At 39.0% G+C, this 18,528-nt stretch overlaps 1 protein-coding gene across 1 annotated transcript; it reads left to right on the plus strand.

Annotated features, from left to right (window-relative positions):
* Window positions 1–330: 330 nt before the first annotated feature.
* Window positions 331–4,257, plus strand: LOC129741369 (uncharacterized protein K02A2.6-like). The gene is made up of 3 exons (XM_055733093.1): window positions 331–1,147; window positions 1,225–1,604; window positions 1,675–4,257. Exons 1-3 carry the CDS (start codon window positions 331–333, stop codon window positions 4,255–4,257), a joined length of 3,780 nt encoding a protein of 1,259 aa, XP_055589068.1.
* The last annotated feature ends 14,271 nt before the right edge of the window (window positions 4,258–18,528 follow it).

Here is an 18,528-nt window from a genome sequence, read left to right on the forward strand (position 1 = left end):
AGACAATAGCGAACAACAATAGCAATAACATACAATCACCTGCATGTACAATAGCATACACGACACATTCGATATCTCACACACACATACACAGCACACAGTATAAATAGCCAATAGTTGTACATAGAAAACGATTATTAATAAAGTTTACGTCAAACAGTGAACACGCGTTTGTTAATCGATTTCGATAATTTGGACCCCCAAATTTTGGTGACCCCGACGTGATCAAAAGGAACCAACCGTGGCATCAGTAAACCAGTGAATTTAGTGGTGAAAAAAACTCCTGAAGAACATTAGTGATATTAGTGAAAAAAAAACACCAGTGGAACCATGGCCCAAAATGACGTGAAAAGTGAAAATTCACTAGCAGCGGAACCAGCGCTGATTTCCAAAGTCAGCTATCCTGCATTTGATCCGGACGATATCGAAACTTGGTTCTTGTGTCTGGAAGCCGCATTTAGCGTGAATTGTGTCAGGAGCGACAGGAACAAATTTCACACCGTGATTGTTGCTCTTGGGCCCCGCTGTAAATTTGTGCATACCACAATTGCACAATGCACCGAATCTGCTAACAACGACAAATACGAAACACTGAAATCCGCCGTGATTTCGCATTTTCGCCTCTCTGATAACCAGCGACTAACGAGTTTGCTTTCCGGAATGATTTTAGGCGACCAGAAGCCGAGCGTTCTTCTTTCGGAAATGCGCCGCCTGGGTGGTGACGGGTGTTCGGACAACGTTCTTTCCAACTTGTGGCTCCGTGCACTGCCAGTCACAGTGCGTTCCATCATCGCAGCGATGCCAACCGCTCCATTGGACGAACAAGCGAAAGTGGCCGACAAGATTTTGGAAGTCCCGAGGAGCGATCCACCATCCGTTCACTCCGTCGAACCGTCCGCATTGGAACAACGCATCGAGGAACTTTCTCGCCGTCTCGATCAGGTGCTTGGTGGCAAATCCCGCAGTCGTGAGCGGCCGACGTATCGAGATCAGACCCGATCTTCAAACCGTCGCTCACAAACGCCCTCCCGGTCAACAAGCTCCCGCCGATGGATATGTTGGTTCCACTACCGACATGGTGTCCAGGCTCAGAAGTGCGAGAAGCAGAGAGGAGACAACACCAACGTGCCGTGTATATTCTACGACGGCAAGTTGAATGTGTACACCCGGCCAGCAAAAAATTAATTTCCGTGCAATCACCCGATTGCACGCAACCATCCGAAGCCTCCTTCGAACCAGCACAAGCCGATGTATCCAGCATCGAACTCAACAAGGACATCTTGCGTATCCACGTGCGTGATCAGCAATCAGCACAACAGTTTCTAATCGACACTGGTGCTGATATTTCCGTGCTACCACCGACACCACGAGAACAGCTTCACCCTTCACCGTCTCATCGTCTCTACGCAGCAAATGGCAGCCCCATACAAACATATGGCACCAAGCGGTTGCAATTGGACATCGGACTCCGCCGACCATTTGTGTGGATTTTCACTATCGCCGATGTGAAATCCCCGATCATTGGAGCTGATTTTTTGAAGCACTTTGATCTTCTGGTGGATCTCAAACGCAACAAGCTGATTGACAACCTCACCAACCTGCAAGTGAACAACATCAACGCTGCCTCCGAGCCAACGATAACCACATTTGATGTGATCATCAGACATCCTGAAGGAATTCCAAGACATCACCATCCTGAATATGAACCATCACCCGACCAAGTCGAACACCGTCCATCAGATCATTACGACAGGCCAACCAGTTTTCTGTCGCCCCCGCCGGTTGCCACCCGACAAGCTGAAGGAAGCCAAAGAGGAATTCCGTTTCCTTATGGAGCAGGGAATATGCCAACCATCGAAAAGTTCCTGGGCCAGTCCTCTACACATGGTACGCAAATCCAATGGCAAATGGAGACCGTGTGGTGACTATCGGAACCTTAACGCCATTACCGTTCCCGATCGTTACCCAGTGCCACATATCCAGGACTTTTCCAACATCCTCTATGGAAAATGCATTTTCTCATGCATTGATCTACAACGTGCCTACCACCAAATTCCCGTAGCACCGGAAGACGTACCGAAGACCGCAATTACGACCCCGTTTGGCCTTTTCGAGTTCAAATTCATGACATTTGGATTGCGTAACGCCGGTCAAACTCTCCAGAGGCACCTCCATCAGATTCTGGGCCACCTGGAATATGTTTTCCCGTACGTCGACGACTTATGCATCGCCTCCGCCAGCATCGAAGAGCATAAACGGCATCTGCGTCAAGTATTCCAGATCCTGAGGGAAAACAACCTGACCATCAACGCCAGCAAATGCCAAATCGGGAAATCTGAGGTGAAATTCCTGGGTCATCTCATCACTCCCGAGGGTATCAAACCAAACCCGAGCAAGGTCGAAGCTGTGATGAATTTTCCTCAACCTACGACTGCCCGGCAGATGAAGCGATTTTTAGGAACAATAAATTTCTATCGTCGTTTCCTACCCGGCGCTGCCGCCCAGCAACAGTTGCTCCAGCAAATGATTACCGGTAACATCCGAAACGACCAAACACCTCTGCAATGGAACGAGATCACCCTCGCAGCTTTCCGACAGTGTAAAACAGCTTTAGCTAATGCTACTCAACTCGCTCACCCATCGGCCCAAGCGAAATTAGCATTAGACGTCGATGCTTCAGGAACAGCAATTGGCGCTGTTCTTCACCAAATCACCGAAAAAGGATGCCAGCCACTCGCATTCTTTTCCCGCAAATTGAGGGAAGCCCAACGAAAGGCAAGTACATACGATCGTGAGCTCTACGCAATGTACGAAGCGGTCAAGTACTTCAAGGACACCCTCATCGGACGTGAGTTCTGCATCTACACCGACCACAAGCCACTCACTCATGCCTTTCATCAGCGCCCTGAAAAAGCGACACCAACTCAAACTCGTCATCTAGGTTTCATCAGCGAGTATACAACGGATATTCGACACGTTCCCGGTGAGTCGAACAAGGTTGCCGATATGCTCAGCCGAATTGAAACCATCTCGACCACTAGCGAAACAATAAACTTCGAGCAAATGGCCACCCAGCAGGAAACCGATCCCGAGCTACAGCAGTATTTGCAATCCCCTCCAGCAAATACTAGCTTACTGCTGAAGAAGCTCAAATCACCTTTATCCTCACAACCGATCTACTGTGACATCTCCACCGAAGCCATCAGACCGTTTGTTCCGAAGGAATTTCGACAAGCAATCATCAGGAAGCTTCACAATAATTCGCATCCAGGCATACGATCAACGACACGACTTGTCAGTGATCGATATGTTTGGCCATCGATTCGTCGAGATTGCAAAATTTTTGTCACACATTGCCTGCCATGCCAGAAATCTAAGGTACACCGGTACAACAAAACCCCAGTTGTGCAAATTCATACCCCATCGGATCGTTTTGCACACATTCACATGGACCTCATCGGACCTCTACCTCCATCGGAAGGAAATGCCTATTGCCTCACGATGATAGACAAATTCACCCGTTGGCCAGAAGTCATACCAATCCCAAATATGACTGCCATCACCGTCGCTCGAGCATTCGTTAACGGCTGGATCTCAAGGTTCGGAGTACCAGTCAACGTGACGACTGATCTTGGTCGTCAATTCGAGTCGGAGCTCTTCCGTGAGCTGAACACATTACTTGGGATAACGCATCTTCGTACAACGCCTTACCATCCCCAGGCAAATGGACAAATCGAGAGGACTCATCGCCAACTAAAAGCAGCGATTATGTGCCACCAAAACGCTAAGTGGACAGAGTCGCTACCACTCGTGCTCCTCGGAATGAGAACCGCCCTCAAGGAAGACCTTCAAGCGACGATCGCTGATCTCACCTATGGCACTTCATTGCGTTTGCCAGGTGACTTCTTCGTTGATAATCAACTGAAACAACCGTCATCGGAATTCGTGGCCGACCTGAAAAAAGCCATGAATAAGCTGCGACCAACGCCCACGACCAACCACGCTAAGAATGCAACCTTCATCCAAAAGGATCTGCAAACCTGCAGCCACGTCTTCGTCAAGGTATGTGCAATTAAACCTCCACTGAGTCAACCTTTTAATGGCCCATACCGAGTACTTCGCCGGAAGAAAAAGGTATTCATCATCGACATCAACGGCAAGCGTTCGCCGATTTCAATTGATCGCCTGAAAGCCGCATTCATCGTACCCGCCAACTTCTTCAACCAACTCAACCCAGCCTTTGGATGTCACCGATGACAGCACCCCTGCAATTCGAACCCGTTCAGGACGCCAGGTCAAAATACCATCCAAATTCTGGAACCATTAAGGGGGGAGTACTGTGGCGTACTTTACCGCCGATCCCTTCTTGCGTCATCGCATCGAATCATCCAGAACGTTCCACTCATCGAGAACGTTCGACATCCAGAACGCACGACGCTTGCGCTAGCCAATCAGCGACACGACAATTGCGTCAGCCAATCAGCGGACACGCAATAGCAGGTAGCAGCAATTACCGCGACAGACAATAGCCGGCTACCAACAACAACAACAGCAGACGACAGTCGACAGCGAAAGCAGACAATAGCGAACAACAATAGCAATAACATACAATCACCTGCATGTACAATAGCATACACGACACATTCGATATCTCACACACACATACACAGCACACAGTATAAATAGCCAATAGTTGTACATAGAAAACGATTATTAATAAAGTTTACGTCAAACAGTGAAACACGCGTTTGTTAATCGATTTCGATAATTTGGACCCCCAAAAAGTTCACAAAAACGACTTCAGTTCTTAAAAACAGACTGCGCAATCTGATGAAACTACAGCTTATCGTTTTTACACTCGTTTGCACTTTCGGATGACTATTAAGGGGGGGGGGGGGGGGGGGGTAGGGTCTAACACTTTCAAAAAATCGATTTTTTTATTTTTTTATTTTCTTATTGTAAAACATTTCAAGAATGTTGTGTCAAATTTTCAAGTCAAATTGAAGCAAAACTGTAGAAGTTATAGGCCTTTATCTCCTCCTATCTAATACTGCAAGAAAGCAAGAGCAGAAACTTCAAACGCGTTTTTCTCGAAAGCACATTTTTAATGTCCGTGGACAATCGTCATTTGAAAACTACTTATCCGATTCTTTTCAAATTTGGAACATATTTTCTATATATAAAATACCAGACCCCAACGTTTTTCTTTTTTGATTTTTTTATTTTTGGGGAGATTTTACAGGTGAAAAATGGCGGATCTTTAAGTGAAAAATCGTAGTTTTTACTTCAAACAGCCACACAAATTTTATAAAAATATTTTTAAGTTAAATAAAAACGTTGGGGGTCCAGAAAAACATCTATTAAAAATATTTTGCTCTGATTTTTTGACTTCAGATGATTCTGTGCTGAGATACAGTGTCCACCGCAAGTCCTGTTTTCTAAAAGGCATCCTCGAAAATGCTCCGTCACCGGCTCATTTTTCAATATTTTTCTACGAAAAAATTACTAAATGTTCTTTTAACAATGCTTTGTATAATGCAAAAAAATTGAATACATTTGTTTGAACGATAGCTCCAGAAAAAAATCGTGTGAAATGGTGTTTTTTTATACCCGTTAGACCCTACCCCCCCCCCCCCCCTTAATATAATTTTGAATGCTTATAACTTTTGAGGAGAAACCCGAATGTCGAAAACAAAATTCCATTTTTTTGTTATTTGCTGACTCCCAAATTACGATAATAATGCATAATTGTAACAAATTTCGTCCTTGCTCGAGTTAAAAAGGTGCACCAATATTCGATTCGATAAAGATATCCACCGCCATGTTTGCCGCAATATCAGTCAAGAAAGTAAATTTTATAGCCTACCTGAAGGCGTTTTTACCTATAGGGTTGTAACAGCGGGGTTAGCTGCAAGATTTATATAACACCACACTGAATCAATTTTCAAATTAATGTATTGTATAAAGTTATCTTTTAATGATTACAAAACGAAGATGATGTAATTTCTCGCAGTTTTTCATAGTTATTTAAAATTTGAAAAATCGAGCAATGAATGTACAAATTTTAACTTTTTTTTTATGCCCGTAAAAAACATTACCGAGTATGGCGGATTGGCTTGATAATATTACCTACAAACTTTTTATTAGTTTCCTCATTCTATACCAACACTGTTGATGTAAAAATATTTTTCAAACAAACACTCAATTTTTTTTATAATTAAGTTAGATGTCTGGGGTAATATGCAACAAATTGCAAATCAAAGAAACATCTTGTAAATCTTGTTTCCTTGTGCTGGAATATGCATCACGCGTTTGTATACATTGAAATGTCATTTATCCAAACATTTAATTTTTCGTATTATTATTGAACCCCTAAATGTATGCAGCATACTTATTTTCAGAGAAAATGTGAAAATTCGTTTTTAAAAAACAAAAAATTACTGCATTTGGTGTTTTCATGCGTACTGATCTTTAAGGCATCGCAAATATATTAAAAACTATAAATTTTCATACGTGTTCATAAGATTTTTCATTAAAAACAAAGTTTGTAGCAAGTTACCCCATTATCTGAGGAGGGTGAAAATCACATGTTTTGAGAAAATTAAATATAACTAAAGAAACCAATAATTTTTCTAATTACGCCAATTTGATGTCCCATCATCCTTAAAATTTTTGCTCCATAAGGGGTAGGATTAACTGTGAACATAAGTTTTTTAGAAGCCATTGAAGTTGAAAATTGCTGCATGTTGCCCCAGTTAACATGGTTAATTGCATGGTTAATATATGGTAAACCAGCCTGCAAAGTCTGATGAAATTACAGCTTAGCGTTTAAACACTCGTATGCACTTTCGGAAGACTATAAATGGTTTGTTGTATTTTACTAACTTCCCACAAATTTTAACTATAATCAATCATATCAAAATTGGGGCAGAATGCCCGCCAGACCACGTGTTTTACGCTCAAATTTAGAATGCTGTTAACCTTTGAGAAAAACCGAATATCAAAGCGAAATGTCATTTTTTTATTTGCTGGTTCCGAAAATACAATAAGAATGCATAATTATATTAAATTTTGTCCTTATTCAAGTTGTTAAGGTGCACCAATATTTGATTCGAAAATTCAAACAATTGAATTTCGTTGCATACCTGAAGGCGTTTTTTCCTATAAGAATGAAAAAAAGTATATTTTGAAAAGCGAAATTTTCGATAAGTTTTCCAATAGTAAATGATTTTTTGTCAAAATATAGTTAGTTTATAAAAACACGATGAACATGTAATTAAACATATGATGTTTCAATGTTAACATTCCATATAATCATTGTTTCATTACTTACCACCCTTTCGGTATGGTGCGTTCTGTCCACCAGTTTTGGCGTTCTACCCCTATCATATGCAGGCCAAGAGCTGTCCAATGATGTGTCGCAAGTTAAAATCTGATCATTTTGATTTTCCGGATTTCGGAACCGGCCAGATTGGCCGTGGCCAGGACCAGATGGCCCCGAACCACTTTTCCTATCAATTCCCATCATGTACAGGCCAAGAGCTTTCCAATGATGTGTCGCAAGTTAAAATCTGATCATTTTGATTTTCCGGGTTTTGGAACCGGCCAGATTGGCCGTGGCCAGAACCAGATGGCCCCGAACCACTTTTCCTATCAATTCCCATCATGTACAGGCCAAGAGCTTTCCAATGATGTGTCGCAAGTTAAAATCTGATCATTTTGATTTTCCGGATTTCGGAACCGGCCAGATTGGCCGTGGCCAGGTCCAGATGGCCCCGAACCACTTTTCCTATCATTTCTTATTATATGCAGGCCAAGAGCTTTCCAATGATGTGTCGCAAGTTAAAATCTGATCATTTTGATTTTCCGGATTTCGGAACCGGCCAGATTGGCCGTGGCCAGGACCAGATGGCCCCGAACCACTTTTCCTATCAATTCCCATCATGTACAGGCCAAGAGCTTTCCAATGATGTGTCGCAAGTTAAAATCTGATCATTTTGATTTTCCGGGTTTCGGAACCGGCCAGATTGGCCGTGGCCAGAACCAGATGGCCCCGAACCACTTTTCCTATCAATTCCCATCATGTACAGGCCAAGAGCTTTCCAATGATGCGTCGCAAGTTAAAATCTGATCATTTTGATTTTCCGGGTTTCGGAACCGGCCAGATTGGCCGTGGCCAGGACCAGATGGCCCCGAACCACTTTTCCTATCAATTCCCATCATGTACAGGCCAAGAGCTTTCCAATGATGCGTCGCAAGTTAAAATCTGATCATTTTGATTTTCCGGGTTTCGGAACCGGCCAGATTGGCCGTGGCCAGGACCAGATGGCCCCGAACCACTTTTCCTATCAATTCCCATCATGTACAGGCCAAGAGCTTTCCAATGATGTGTCGCAAGTTAAAATCTGATCATTTTGATTTTCCGGGTTTCGGAACCGGCCAGATTGGCCGTGGCCAGGACCAGATGGCCCCGAACCACTTTTCCTATCAATTCCCATCATGTACAGGCCAAGAGCTTTCCAATGATGCGTCGCAAGTTAAAATCTGATCATTTTGATTTTCCGGGTTTCGGAACCGGCCAGATTGGCCAGTCCACACGGCAAAGTCAGCAAGGAACCGTTGTGACTGTCGCGACAGTCATTTTAATAACATTTCATTTTGATTCTGATGAATTTTACGATTACATTCTGTGACATTCAAAATGTTAAATGTCGCCATAACATTTGCCATTATAAATGTTATCGAAGCAACGACCGACATTCATCAGCTTATCGTAACATTTTTTCCCATGACTATGACTGTCTCGATGCAAGCTGTGACATTCGTCCCAAATGTTAATTGACATTTTTTCGAAGGAATTTCTTAGCGATGACATTCACAAAATCCAAAAAGGACATGACTGCGACAGTCGTTTTCGTACTGATGAATGTCGCTCTAGGCTTCAGAAAAATGTCGAATGACATTCGGACAGTTATCATCCCTGCTCCAGAGCATCAAGTTCTAAACAAAGACGAAATCGATTTTTGAATAAAATTTAAAGTAGTCTAATAAATTTCTGCAACCATTTTTCACGTCCATAGGAGTCTAGTACTGGTTTTTTAAATATAAAACATGCCACATTCCCCTTAACAGAAAAAATAATTGAGGAGAATTGAAAAAAGGAGTCAATCTTACCCCGTTTTACGGTACCGAATATTATTATCGGATTATCTATTGTTTATAAAAAGAATGTGTTTGCATTGAGATTGGTCAATCAGCAATCGAAATCACGGAAAAAAATGAATAGTAAAAAGTTATCAAAACAAACATATACACTACATATTAACATATTATTATCCGATTATCTAATGTTTGTACAAAAAAAATTGCGATGGGACTAGTCAATCAGCGGACAAAATCACGAAAAAAATTAAAACCTGAAGTTGCTTAAATAAGTTTAAAGTTCGACGACACGGTAGCCATTAAATGATAAGTGGTCCGTGCGAGAACATCACGTTCCGCGTAGAAAAAGTTTACCGAATAGCTAGTGAGAGTAGGAGTGAAGGTAAAATTAAACTATTTCAGCGCAAAAAGTGGAACATTTAACATTAAATTACCTTAATATAGATCAGACTACTACGATTAGTACGGTTAAGTGAAACATTGCACGAACAAACTAAAACGTGATTGTTATTTTAGAAGGTAACTTGAGTGCCAAAACGTACACTGAATCCTAACTTACCATGTACAATTTCTACAGTCATTCATAGTACAGATCGTTTCTACTTGCGAGGACAGGAACAGTTACATTTGAAGGACACTACACGTAAGTGACAAATATTTTTCTAAACATAAAAACGAATTTGTAAGATAGCCGAACACAAATGTACACACAATTTAAGAATCACTTAGCCTAATTGGGGTTTCCTTTGTCTCCCTCAAAAGGATTTAATAACATATTAATAGGAAATAAAAATTGTTATCGAACCGGAATTTTAATTCTTCTGTCTGTCGTTCGCTTGCGCAACAGATTGCCTGAACAAAAAAGTTTCATTCGTTTGTACCTATAAATAAACATCAAATTGCTGCTCATAGGTATTCCAGTTCTGAAGAAAACTCTGTTTGTTTTTTTTATTTTATAAAGCACCAAAATAAAATAAATGCATCCATAGATTTTTAATGTTCAGGAAATGTTCATTTTTATTGAGAATTAGTTAAACGTTCCATAAAGGTCGATCAAATAAGTTGCGATTATAAGTTTTATGATAGTTTTTTTATTTTTAAATATGTCCAGAGTCAATGCATTACTGTAATGATCCGCTTTTAATAAAGTTTTATCGTTATACACCCAAAACACTTGTTTTTCGTTGTTCATCAAAAAAAAACATAAGGAAATTTTTGTTAGAAAAATATTTTTTCTAGACCATATCATTCTTCACCATGAACAACAAAATCAAATTCTGAGATGGCTATTTATTTATTAACTGACTTTAAGTTTTTAGTTTGCATTTGCAGTTTGCACCTCTATTTACCGATCCGTGCTAAACGTTCTCAGTTCGCTCGATCCATCGAAAGGTCCTGGTCCAGATGGCATTTCATCAGCATTGGTTTTAAAATTAGTTGTACCTCTTGCAACACTGCTTTGTTTAATTTTCAACCGATCAATCTCAGAAGGTGTTTTTCCTAGCCATTGGAAAATCGCATCTATATCGCCGATTCATAAGTCTGGGAATGCGCATCGTGTGGAGAACTACCGGCCAATTTCAATCCTCTGCTGTTTTTCAAAAGTGCTTGAAGTTTTGATGAACAAAAGGCTCTATTCAGCAGCTACTCCGATACTTGCCGAAGTCCAGCACGGGTTTATCCGGAAGAGATCAACGTTGACCAACTTGATGTGCTATGCCAGTTACCTGCATACTGCAACTGATAAAAAACTGCAAGTGGACTCAATATACGTCGTCTTTGCCAAGACCTTCGACAAAGTACCTCAAATGGTCGTGATGGAGAAAATAAAACGCTATGGTTTACCTGAATGGATAAGCAAATGGTTGCACTCTTATCTGCTTAATCGTCAAGGCTTCGTAAATATCCGTGGAATTCACTCCACTATGTTTACTATGCCGCCTTTGATGAATTGGCCTTATCGGTGAGAAGTGATGTTTTTTTCAGTAAGAACATCTTAAGTATTTGAAGTTTTATAGACGGATAGAAAGTTAGAAGAAATGAAAGATGGTGAAAATGACCGGGTAGAACTTTATTCATAAGCATTATCATCACATACAAAATTTTTGTTAGGACCAACCGCTATGTAGAGACACATTGAAAATAAAGACAAGTATCGTTGATTGGAAAATTCAAATAAACGTGTCAAAACGTAAACCATTCAAAGAGAAAATCAGAAAATTTGTTCAATACAGCGAATATTGAACTTATACTGCTTCTTTTATTAAAATGCATTAAAAATGTATGTAAAAATGTAATTCTATTCTTTTTTAATTAAAAAAACGTATTACCTTCAGCGAACTGCGTCCTCAATTTAAACTAAAAAAAAACAAAACATAAAAAAAAGTCTCAATTTATATTTTAAATTGTGAGGTCTTTGTGAGAAATTAATAAACCTACCTTAGGGAAAAATGACATGAAAATGTTAAATTCCCAGAAAAAAAAATAAACCTACCTAATTGGCTCTGGAGAGGAGCCTTATTCAGAATTTCGGCAGTTCAATCAAATTGTTCTACTCTCCATGTAGTAATCAAGATTCTCTCAACATCATTTAATCTGAAAAGAGGCGTATTCGAAAATTGCAATTGCATCATTCATATGGAAGTTGAATTGATGGTAATGTTTTTATTTATTTTGAAACTTGATATCGCTTTAAAAAGTACGTCGATCTTTGGAAGATCGATATTTTTCAATCCGATTTTCGTTTTAATCGATACTTTCGTCTAAAATGTCGATTAGTTCAGTTTATTTTGGATTCGATCTTTCAATCCCTTGATTATCTATCCATATTTAAGAACTTTTTTAATATCTAGTCAATCGGTGCATCGGAACTCAAAACAAGAAAGACTCTTGTGAATGAAAAAATGTCCATCTTCGAACATTCATGTACTTTTTTATATAATTTTTTTGAAAAGCAGCTTTCTTTTGCTGGGAATGGGAAAAAAACAATCTCTCAGAGATCGATCCTTTAGCTCCAATTTTTGAGAAGGATTGAACGCAGGCATCAGATCGTTCATCTGCATCGATCTGGAAGATATTATTTTAATATTGAATATTTTAATATTGAACAATGCTTGTCTAAAGGCAAATATCTTAGTCTGATAATAGAAAACATAACTTTTTTTACTTTTGTTTCAAACAAACTGTATTACATAAAAACTAGTTTTTGTTCTATTTAACTCTGTTTAAATCTTTATACAGCAAGATTTTCCACACTCTCTGGAGCCACCCACTTTGTTTTCTTGGTTAGAGCATCAGATAATCCATATTTTAGAACTTTTTTAATATCAAACAGTTCAATTTGTCTGGCTGCTTCGGAACTGAGAAGATTGACTTTTGTGAAATTTCCATAGACAAAATGAGAATACATCTTTAAACATTCGTTTACTTTTAATATTTAGATTTTTTTTTTTCAAAACAAGCAGTCTTTCGTTGGAAATGGAAGAGATCTATATATCAGAGGTCGTTCCTGCAGCTTTGATTTTGAAGATGGATCGATACCAGGGATGATAGATATTTTCCTGAAGATCGAGTAATGCTAGGCTCAAGACAAGTTCTCTTTTCTATGACTGGTAATTTTTTTTTTCATTCATAGTCGTTTTACCATTTTTATGGTATTCGCGACTTTATATCAACGTTACAATTGGCGGACAGCTATTGTTAAACTTATTCGGTACAACTGTGTTCGATGTTTACTCTTGGGCTCGATCAACGAAGTGGACATAATTTTTGCTTTTTTAATTATTTGTCAAACAAACCCTATTACATATAAACTAGTTTTCGTTCTATTTAATTCTATTTAAACTTTTATACTGCTAGATTTTCCTCACTCTCTGGAGCCACCCCATCCGCATCCCACAACAAACGCAACAGACCTCGTTGGCCATTGCCAGTGCTAAACACCAGAAGGAATCCAACTAGAGAAAGAACGGAACGTGGTATGTGATGTAAAATAAAGTGCCCGAATTTATATTTATTCAATTTGGTCTGAATTACGATGGTTTTCTAGCTGCCCGGGACAGAAATTATGCTGACTAAACATTGCATTGCTGGATATTTTCTGGAGTCACACGATCGCAACCTCGAAGCGGTTAGAAAGGGATGGTGGGTTGCAAGGAGTGTTTCAATGGGTGCCTTTTGAACGAGCTTTGATGATGGCCATTGCTGATGTAGAAATTTAGAAGCTTCAATAAGTCATTGAAAAATAAGTAAAATCCTATGTCACAAACAGTTTTATGCAAAAGAAAGCTTTATAATCTCGAATCCAAGTAAAATTATCATAATTTGTATATTTGTTAGCAAAAATAAAAAACACTTGTTGAGCGAAAAAATGATTTTAAGATCCAATTCATTGATCAAGCTTATAAAAACATAAACATTAATGATTTTTTGTCCTTCGTTTTCCCACTAATATCACGTCACGAATATCTGACAGTAGCCTTTGATATTACTTTGATGATTTGAACATTCATCTTGCATTAATAAGATTAAAATCTATGTCTAAAACTTATCCTGAACGTTGACTTAAAAAAGCACATTTTCAAAATATATCGAGAATCAAATAGTGCAACTTTGAACCAAATAAAGCACTTTGTCATTCAATAAAGCTAGTATGGTCCTTGATCAAATATTGGTAGAGCTTCCAAAAATAATTTAAAAAATTGACAAAATTGGTTGGAACCTGCATATCTATATGATTTTTTGTACAACCGAGTAAGAAAATCTCATTTCCCTCTTGATCGGTATAATTAAGTTTTACTTGATAATTAAGCAAACTGCCAGTTTGAAGCTGTTTATATTTTGATCGGTGAGTCCGAAACCGAAATATAATGACCCACATTATAGCAATTTGTGTGGCAACTTTCCTGCAGTTTTCCCCAACTACATGCCATTATGTAGTTGCTCAGCTGTTTTTCTTCCAGCGCTTTTTTCCGGTTCGTTCGCTCTCCTCGTTCACTTAAAGAACTTCCATCGGAACATTCCGAAAGCATTCCAGAGTCCTGCCTCCGGAAAAAGACCAACGTGAAAAGAGCATAGGCCAAAATGGAAGGGAGCAACAAAAAAATCCAGCAGAAACATCAACATCGCTCCCCAGGCACACAACATCTGGCCCCGGAGATCACGAACCATATTTCCAGAGATTTTACGAGAGATAATCAACTTTCGGTCCTTGAGGCAACCGGAAAATCGTACTTTTCCCAGCTTGTTCCATCAATGTTGGGTGGAAAAATCGGGCGCCAAGAGTCGAGGACGCTTGCAGCTGAACCAAAAAAAACGTGCTGGAAACGTGATTTTTCTGAGACACTAATTTCTCGATGGAATCCTTTCCTTACTTATTTTTTCTCTTTGGATGTGTTCTAGTTTTCTCATTTCTTGTTAATTTTCGTTTTTTCCCCTGGAGGTATAGGTACTATTTTTGGAAGCCGGAAAAACTTTCGATTGGAACAAAAGTCGATCAAATGCGATTTAAAAGTTGCTTCACGCTTCCATTCATCTGAGCTTCATCTATAGAAGATTTATTCAATTCGGTAACGATTTCAATTCGATTCTTTACGCTTGAAAAATAACCATTTCGGCAACTTTCCACTTCGACGATTTGTTTTGATAGCTACACTCATCAAACCAATCTTCCAGCAAAGTGGTTAAAATGCAACCAATTAATCATCATCACTGCCATCGTTCTTGGGGTATGTTCAATGAATCCAGAAGTGAAATTTGGGAGAATTGTTCAAAATCGCAACATCTGCTTTGGATGAATTTTTGAAGAATCATCATGAAAAACTTTAATTTTACTTCGAAGAGTTTAAAATTTTAAATTCAGTAACGTTAATTCTCAATTTTTTTTGTAAACAGATTTATTCTAGATTTTCACTAAGCATACATTTTACTTATTCCGCAATACAACTTAAAATCTAGAGCGCCTACAGTTAAGTCATTGCTTGCATCTACGATGAAGTTTATATAAACTATAAACAGTTTTAGCGCTTTATTTCTACTCTCTGCTCTAGTGTTTTTTAATTCAGGAACGGCAAAATCAAGGAAACGTATTCTCCTATTCAATATGGATTCTAATTTGGGCTTTAGAAAGGACCACAAGTGTTCTATTTTACTACATCTGGAAAATTTATGTTCCAAATCTTCGGTATCTACTGAACAATGCTCACAAATAGCACTATCCGATCTATTCTGTCGAAACATTAACTTTGCGTGCGGTATCCTTCGATTAACCATCAGGTAATATAGTGATTTCTCTATTGAAGATAGATGTCGATTACGAATATTCCGCCAAACTCGTTTCCACTCCACCGTTTGGTTTCTACTCGACGATTTTTGGTGTTTTTATTTTTCCTCTGAAGACCTCTAGAAATGTTGTGGAAGATGGGTTTGCTCGAACGTGGACAGGGATGTATGGCAACTCACGAGCAATCATTTTGAGACACGAATATAATGCAGGAATACCTCCAGGGTTAGGTTGATTAGCCAGCAACACATCAAATGTTGAGGCAAAAGACATGTGTTCTCGACAGCGTACAAAACGGTTAAGCAAAAGTGCATTGCATTTTTGCATCGGAAGATGAAGATTAAGACCGCCTTTTTCGACTGCAAGACCAAGCTGCTCCATCGAAACTCTGGTTGGATGCCGTTCCCAGATAAAGTTTCCAATTTGAGACGTTATCCGAGATGCTGATGCGTTTGGGATACCAAGGATTGATGCCATGAACCACAATTTCGACGTTACAAAGGTGTTGATTACGGAAACTTTTTGAAGCAAGGACAGGATACGCGGTTTGAATTTCCACATAAGCTGTGATGTCTTTCTGATGACGTCACACCAGTTTTCCTCAATTGTCCGCTTAGCTGAATTGAAGAAGATGACGCCAAGAATTTTTACTGAATCGCAAAGGGTGAACCAACCAGGGGATCTCGTACTTTGTTGGGTTCCGATGTAATTGCCATGGTCTTTTTAGTATTTAGAACTGCTCCATAGCAAAGCCCAAACTCGTTGAATGCGTCCAAAATCCGTTGAAATTTGTCGTCGTTCTCCACGATTATCGAGATGTCGTCAGCATACGCCAAAACCAGCTCTTGTGGGTTGTTACATATGGATAGGAGTTTTTCTAGGAGAGGGTGCAAATAAAGGACAAAAAGGTGCATGTTGAGGGGATCACCTTGTCTAAAGGAGCGTTGGATAGGAAAGGAGGGGGACAGATTTCCGTTGATCATTATTTTCCAGGTCGATTTCGACATGATGTTATTCGACAGTTGTATTCTACAAATGAATTTTTGAAGAATCATCATGAAAAACTTTAATTTTACTTCGAAGAATTAAAAATTTTAAATTCAGTAACGTTAATTCTCAATGAAAAATCAAATTCTGAATATCAGACCAACGAAGTCATGAAGTTTGGAATAAACATTGTAGAAACAAGTGCTTTTTCTTGACATCTATGGTGATAAATTTTCTTCGTTATTGGTGTAAACGACCAGTTAAAATTTGTTTTTCCGGTGTTCCCTGCGCATTAGGACTGTACGGAGCCAGGTGAATTGGGCTTAGCCATGACTTCTAGATTTTTTCCTAAAAGTGAAAGACATTTTCCTGATTGCCCACGAATGTAAACAAGTTTCCTCTACATGTTAAGCGAAGAACTCTAAAATTAAGTTTGGTGCAAAAGCACTTCCTCGAACAGATGAACACGGTTAACAACAGAATTGAATAACAACTCAAACAAAGCTCTTTGCGGAAGCATATTAATGTTTCTGTCGAAGCTGGAGGTATGAGCTATGCCATATCAGCCTGGAGCCCCGAGATTCCAAAAGGGCTTAAAAAAGTGGTTTGGCTGAATAAAAATACAACGGTTGAGGTGGTGGATCACCCCACTATGAATTCAATTCAGTGCATATGTCTTCTAAACATTTGTATGAAATTAATATTTGCACATTTTTCTCTCAGAAAGCAACCTTGTACCTGGAGACGTTCGTCGTTAGTTATAAGGCGTCGTACACAAATTACGTAACGCAAAAAATCTAGAATTTAGACCTCCTCCCCCCCCCCTATGTAACAATAAGTAACGTTTGATAGGACCCCCCTTCTATAGTTACGTAACGCCAAATACCCCCCCCCATATTCAATTTTGAAATTAAAAGTAAAAGTACACAAAAGTTTATTTGATGCATTTTTATTCTGAAACGTTCTTATACTACAGTGAAAAATATCAAAAGAAAAAAATATTAAATAACAGCATCGGTCCAAGTTGGATTTATGTGTTCATCAACTGTGACGACAGGAACTGTAATGCATTGTTCTACGTTGGAGTCATAATCGGTCCAAACAAGTTCATCATTCTCCTCCATCAGCATCTCATTTCCTCGTCTTGCGATCGTAGATTTTGGGGCTCGCCAATAAAAGAAAATTACAATTCTTTTATTTATGTTTTTTCCCTTAATTTGTTACGTAACTGAACCAATTACCCCCCTCCCCCCCTATGTAACAACAAGTAACGCAGACTCAACCCCCCTCCCCCCCTTTCATGCGTTACGTAATTTGTGTACGACGCCTAAGGGTTTTTTTGTACAAAAACTTGTACTTTTTTAGATGTCATATGGGGATTTTTTTTTATTATCTGACAGGTTTGCGCCGGGGGTCTTCAGATTTTCCCCAAAATTGAAAATTTGGTTCATTTTTGCGACTTAAAAACACATGTATTTTTTCAGATTTCTAACATTTTTATTTTTTGAGTTAGCTTCGGTTAGATTTTTTTGTCAATAAAAAATAACCATTTTTCAAAGCTATATAACTCTGTTATTTTTCAACGGAAATTATAAAATAGCACATCAAAATGCATTGAAATTTTATCAGCTTTCTAAATAAAATAGTTGAAAAAACATTAATAAAGACCTTCAATATGAAAAGTTGTAAATAAACTTTAAATGGCGTTTAAAAATACCGTCTGCACCACCGAATATTTTGCAAAAAATACCATTGAATAGCTCAATTTATGATGCAACTTTCATTTCAAGACACCAAAGTGGGCCATCAATTCCTTGAAGAGTTATGAAAGAAATAATGACAACAATTCTTTTTTTTTGCATGGGAAACAAACAATGGTCGAACAACTGCGCTCACATATGGAGATAGCGCGCACTTCTAACAACATGGAAACAAAATAACTTATCAAAGCAGGTAAAAAACACTATTTTTTTGTGCTTTGTAGACTGCCCCTACTCGCATAACAGTCCCATATGAATTTTCGTCATTTTAGGTCAACATAGGGATTCAAAATAAAACACTAAAAAGAGGTTTTGTTCTACAAATTTCGAAAAAAATAT

Source organism: Uranotaenia lowii, chromosome 2 (assembly GCF_029784155.1).
Source record: "Uranotaenia lowii strain MFRU-FL chromosome 2, ASM2978415v1, whole genome shotgun sequence".
Lineage (NCBI taxonomy): Eukaryota > Metazoa > Arthropoda > Insecta > Diptera > Culicidae > Uranotaenia > Uranotaenia lowii.

Coding starts and splice junctions, on each gene's coding strand:
- LOC129741369 (XM_055733093.1), top strand. CDS start 331: ATGGCCCAAAATGACGTGAAAAGTGAAAATTCACTAGCAGCGGAACCA. Junction 1,148..1,224: donor GCCGTGTATATTCTACGACG/GCAAGTTGAATG, acceptor AACCATCCGAAG/CCTCCTTCGAACCAGCACAA. Junction 1,605..1,674: donor ACAACCTCACCAACCTGCAA/GTGAACAACATC, acceptor GACATCCTGAAG/GAATTCCAAGACATCACCAT.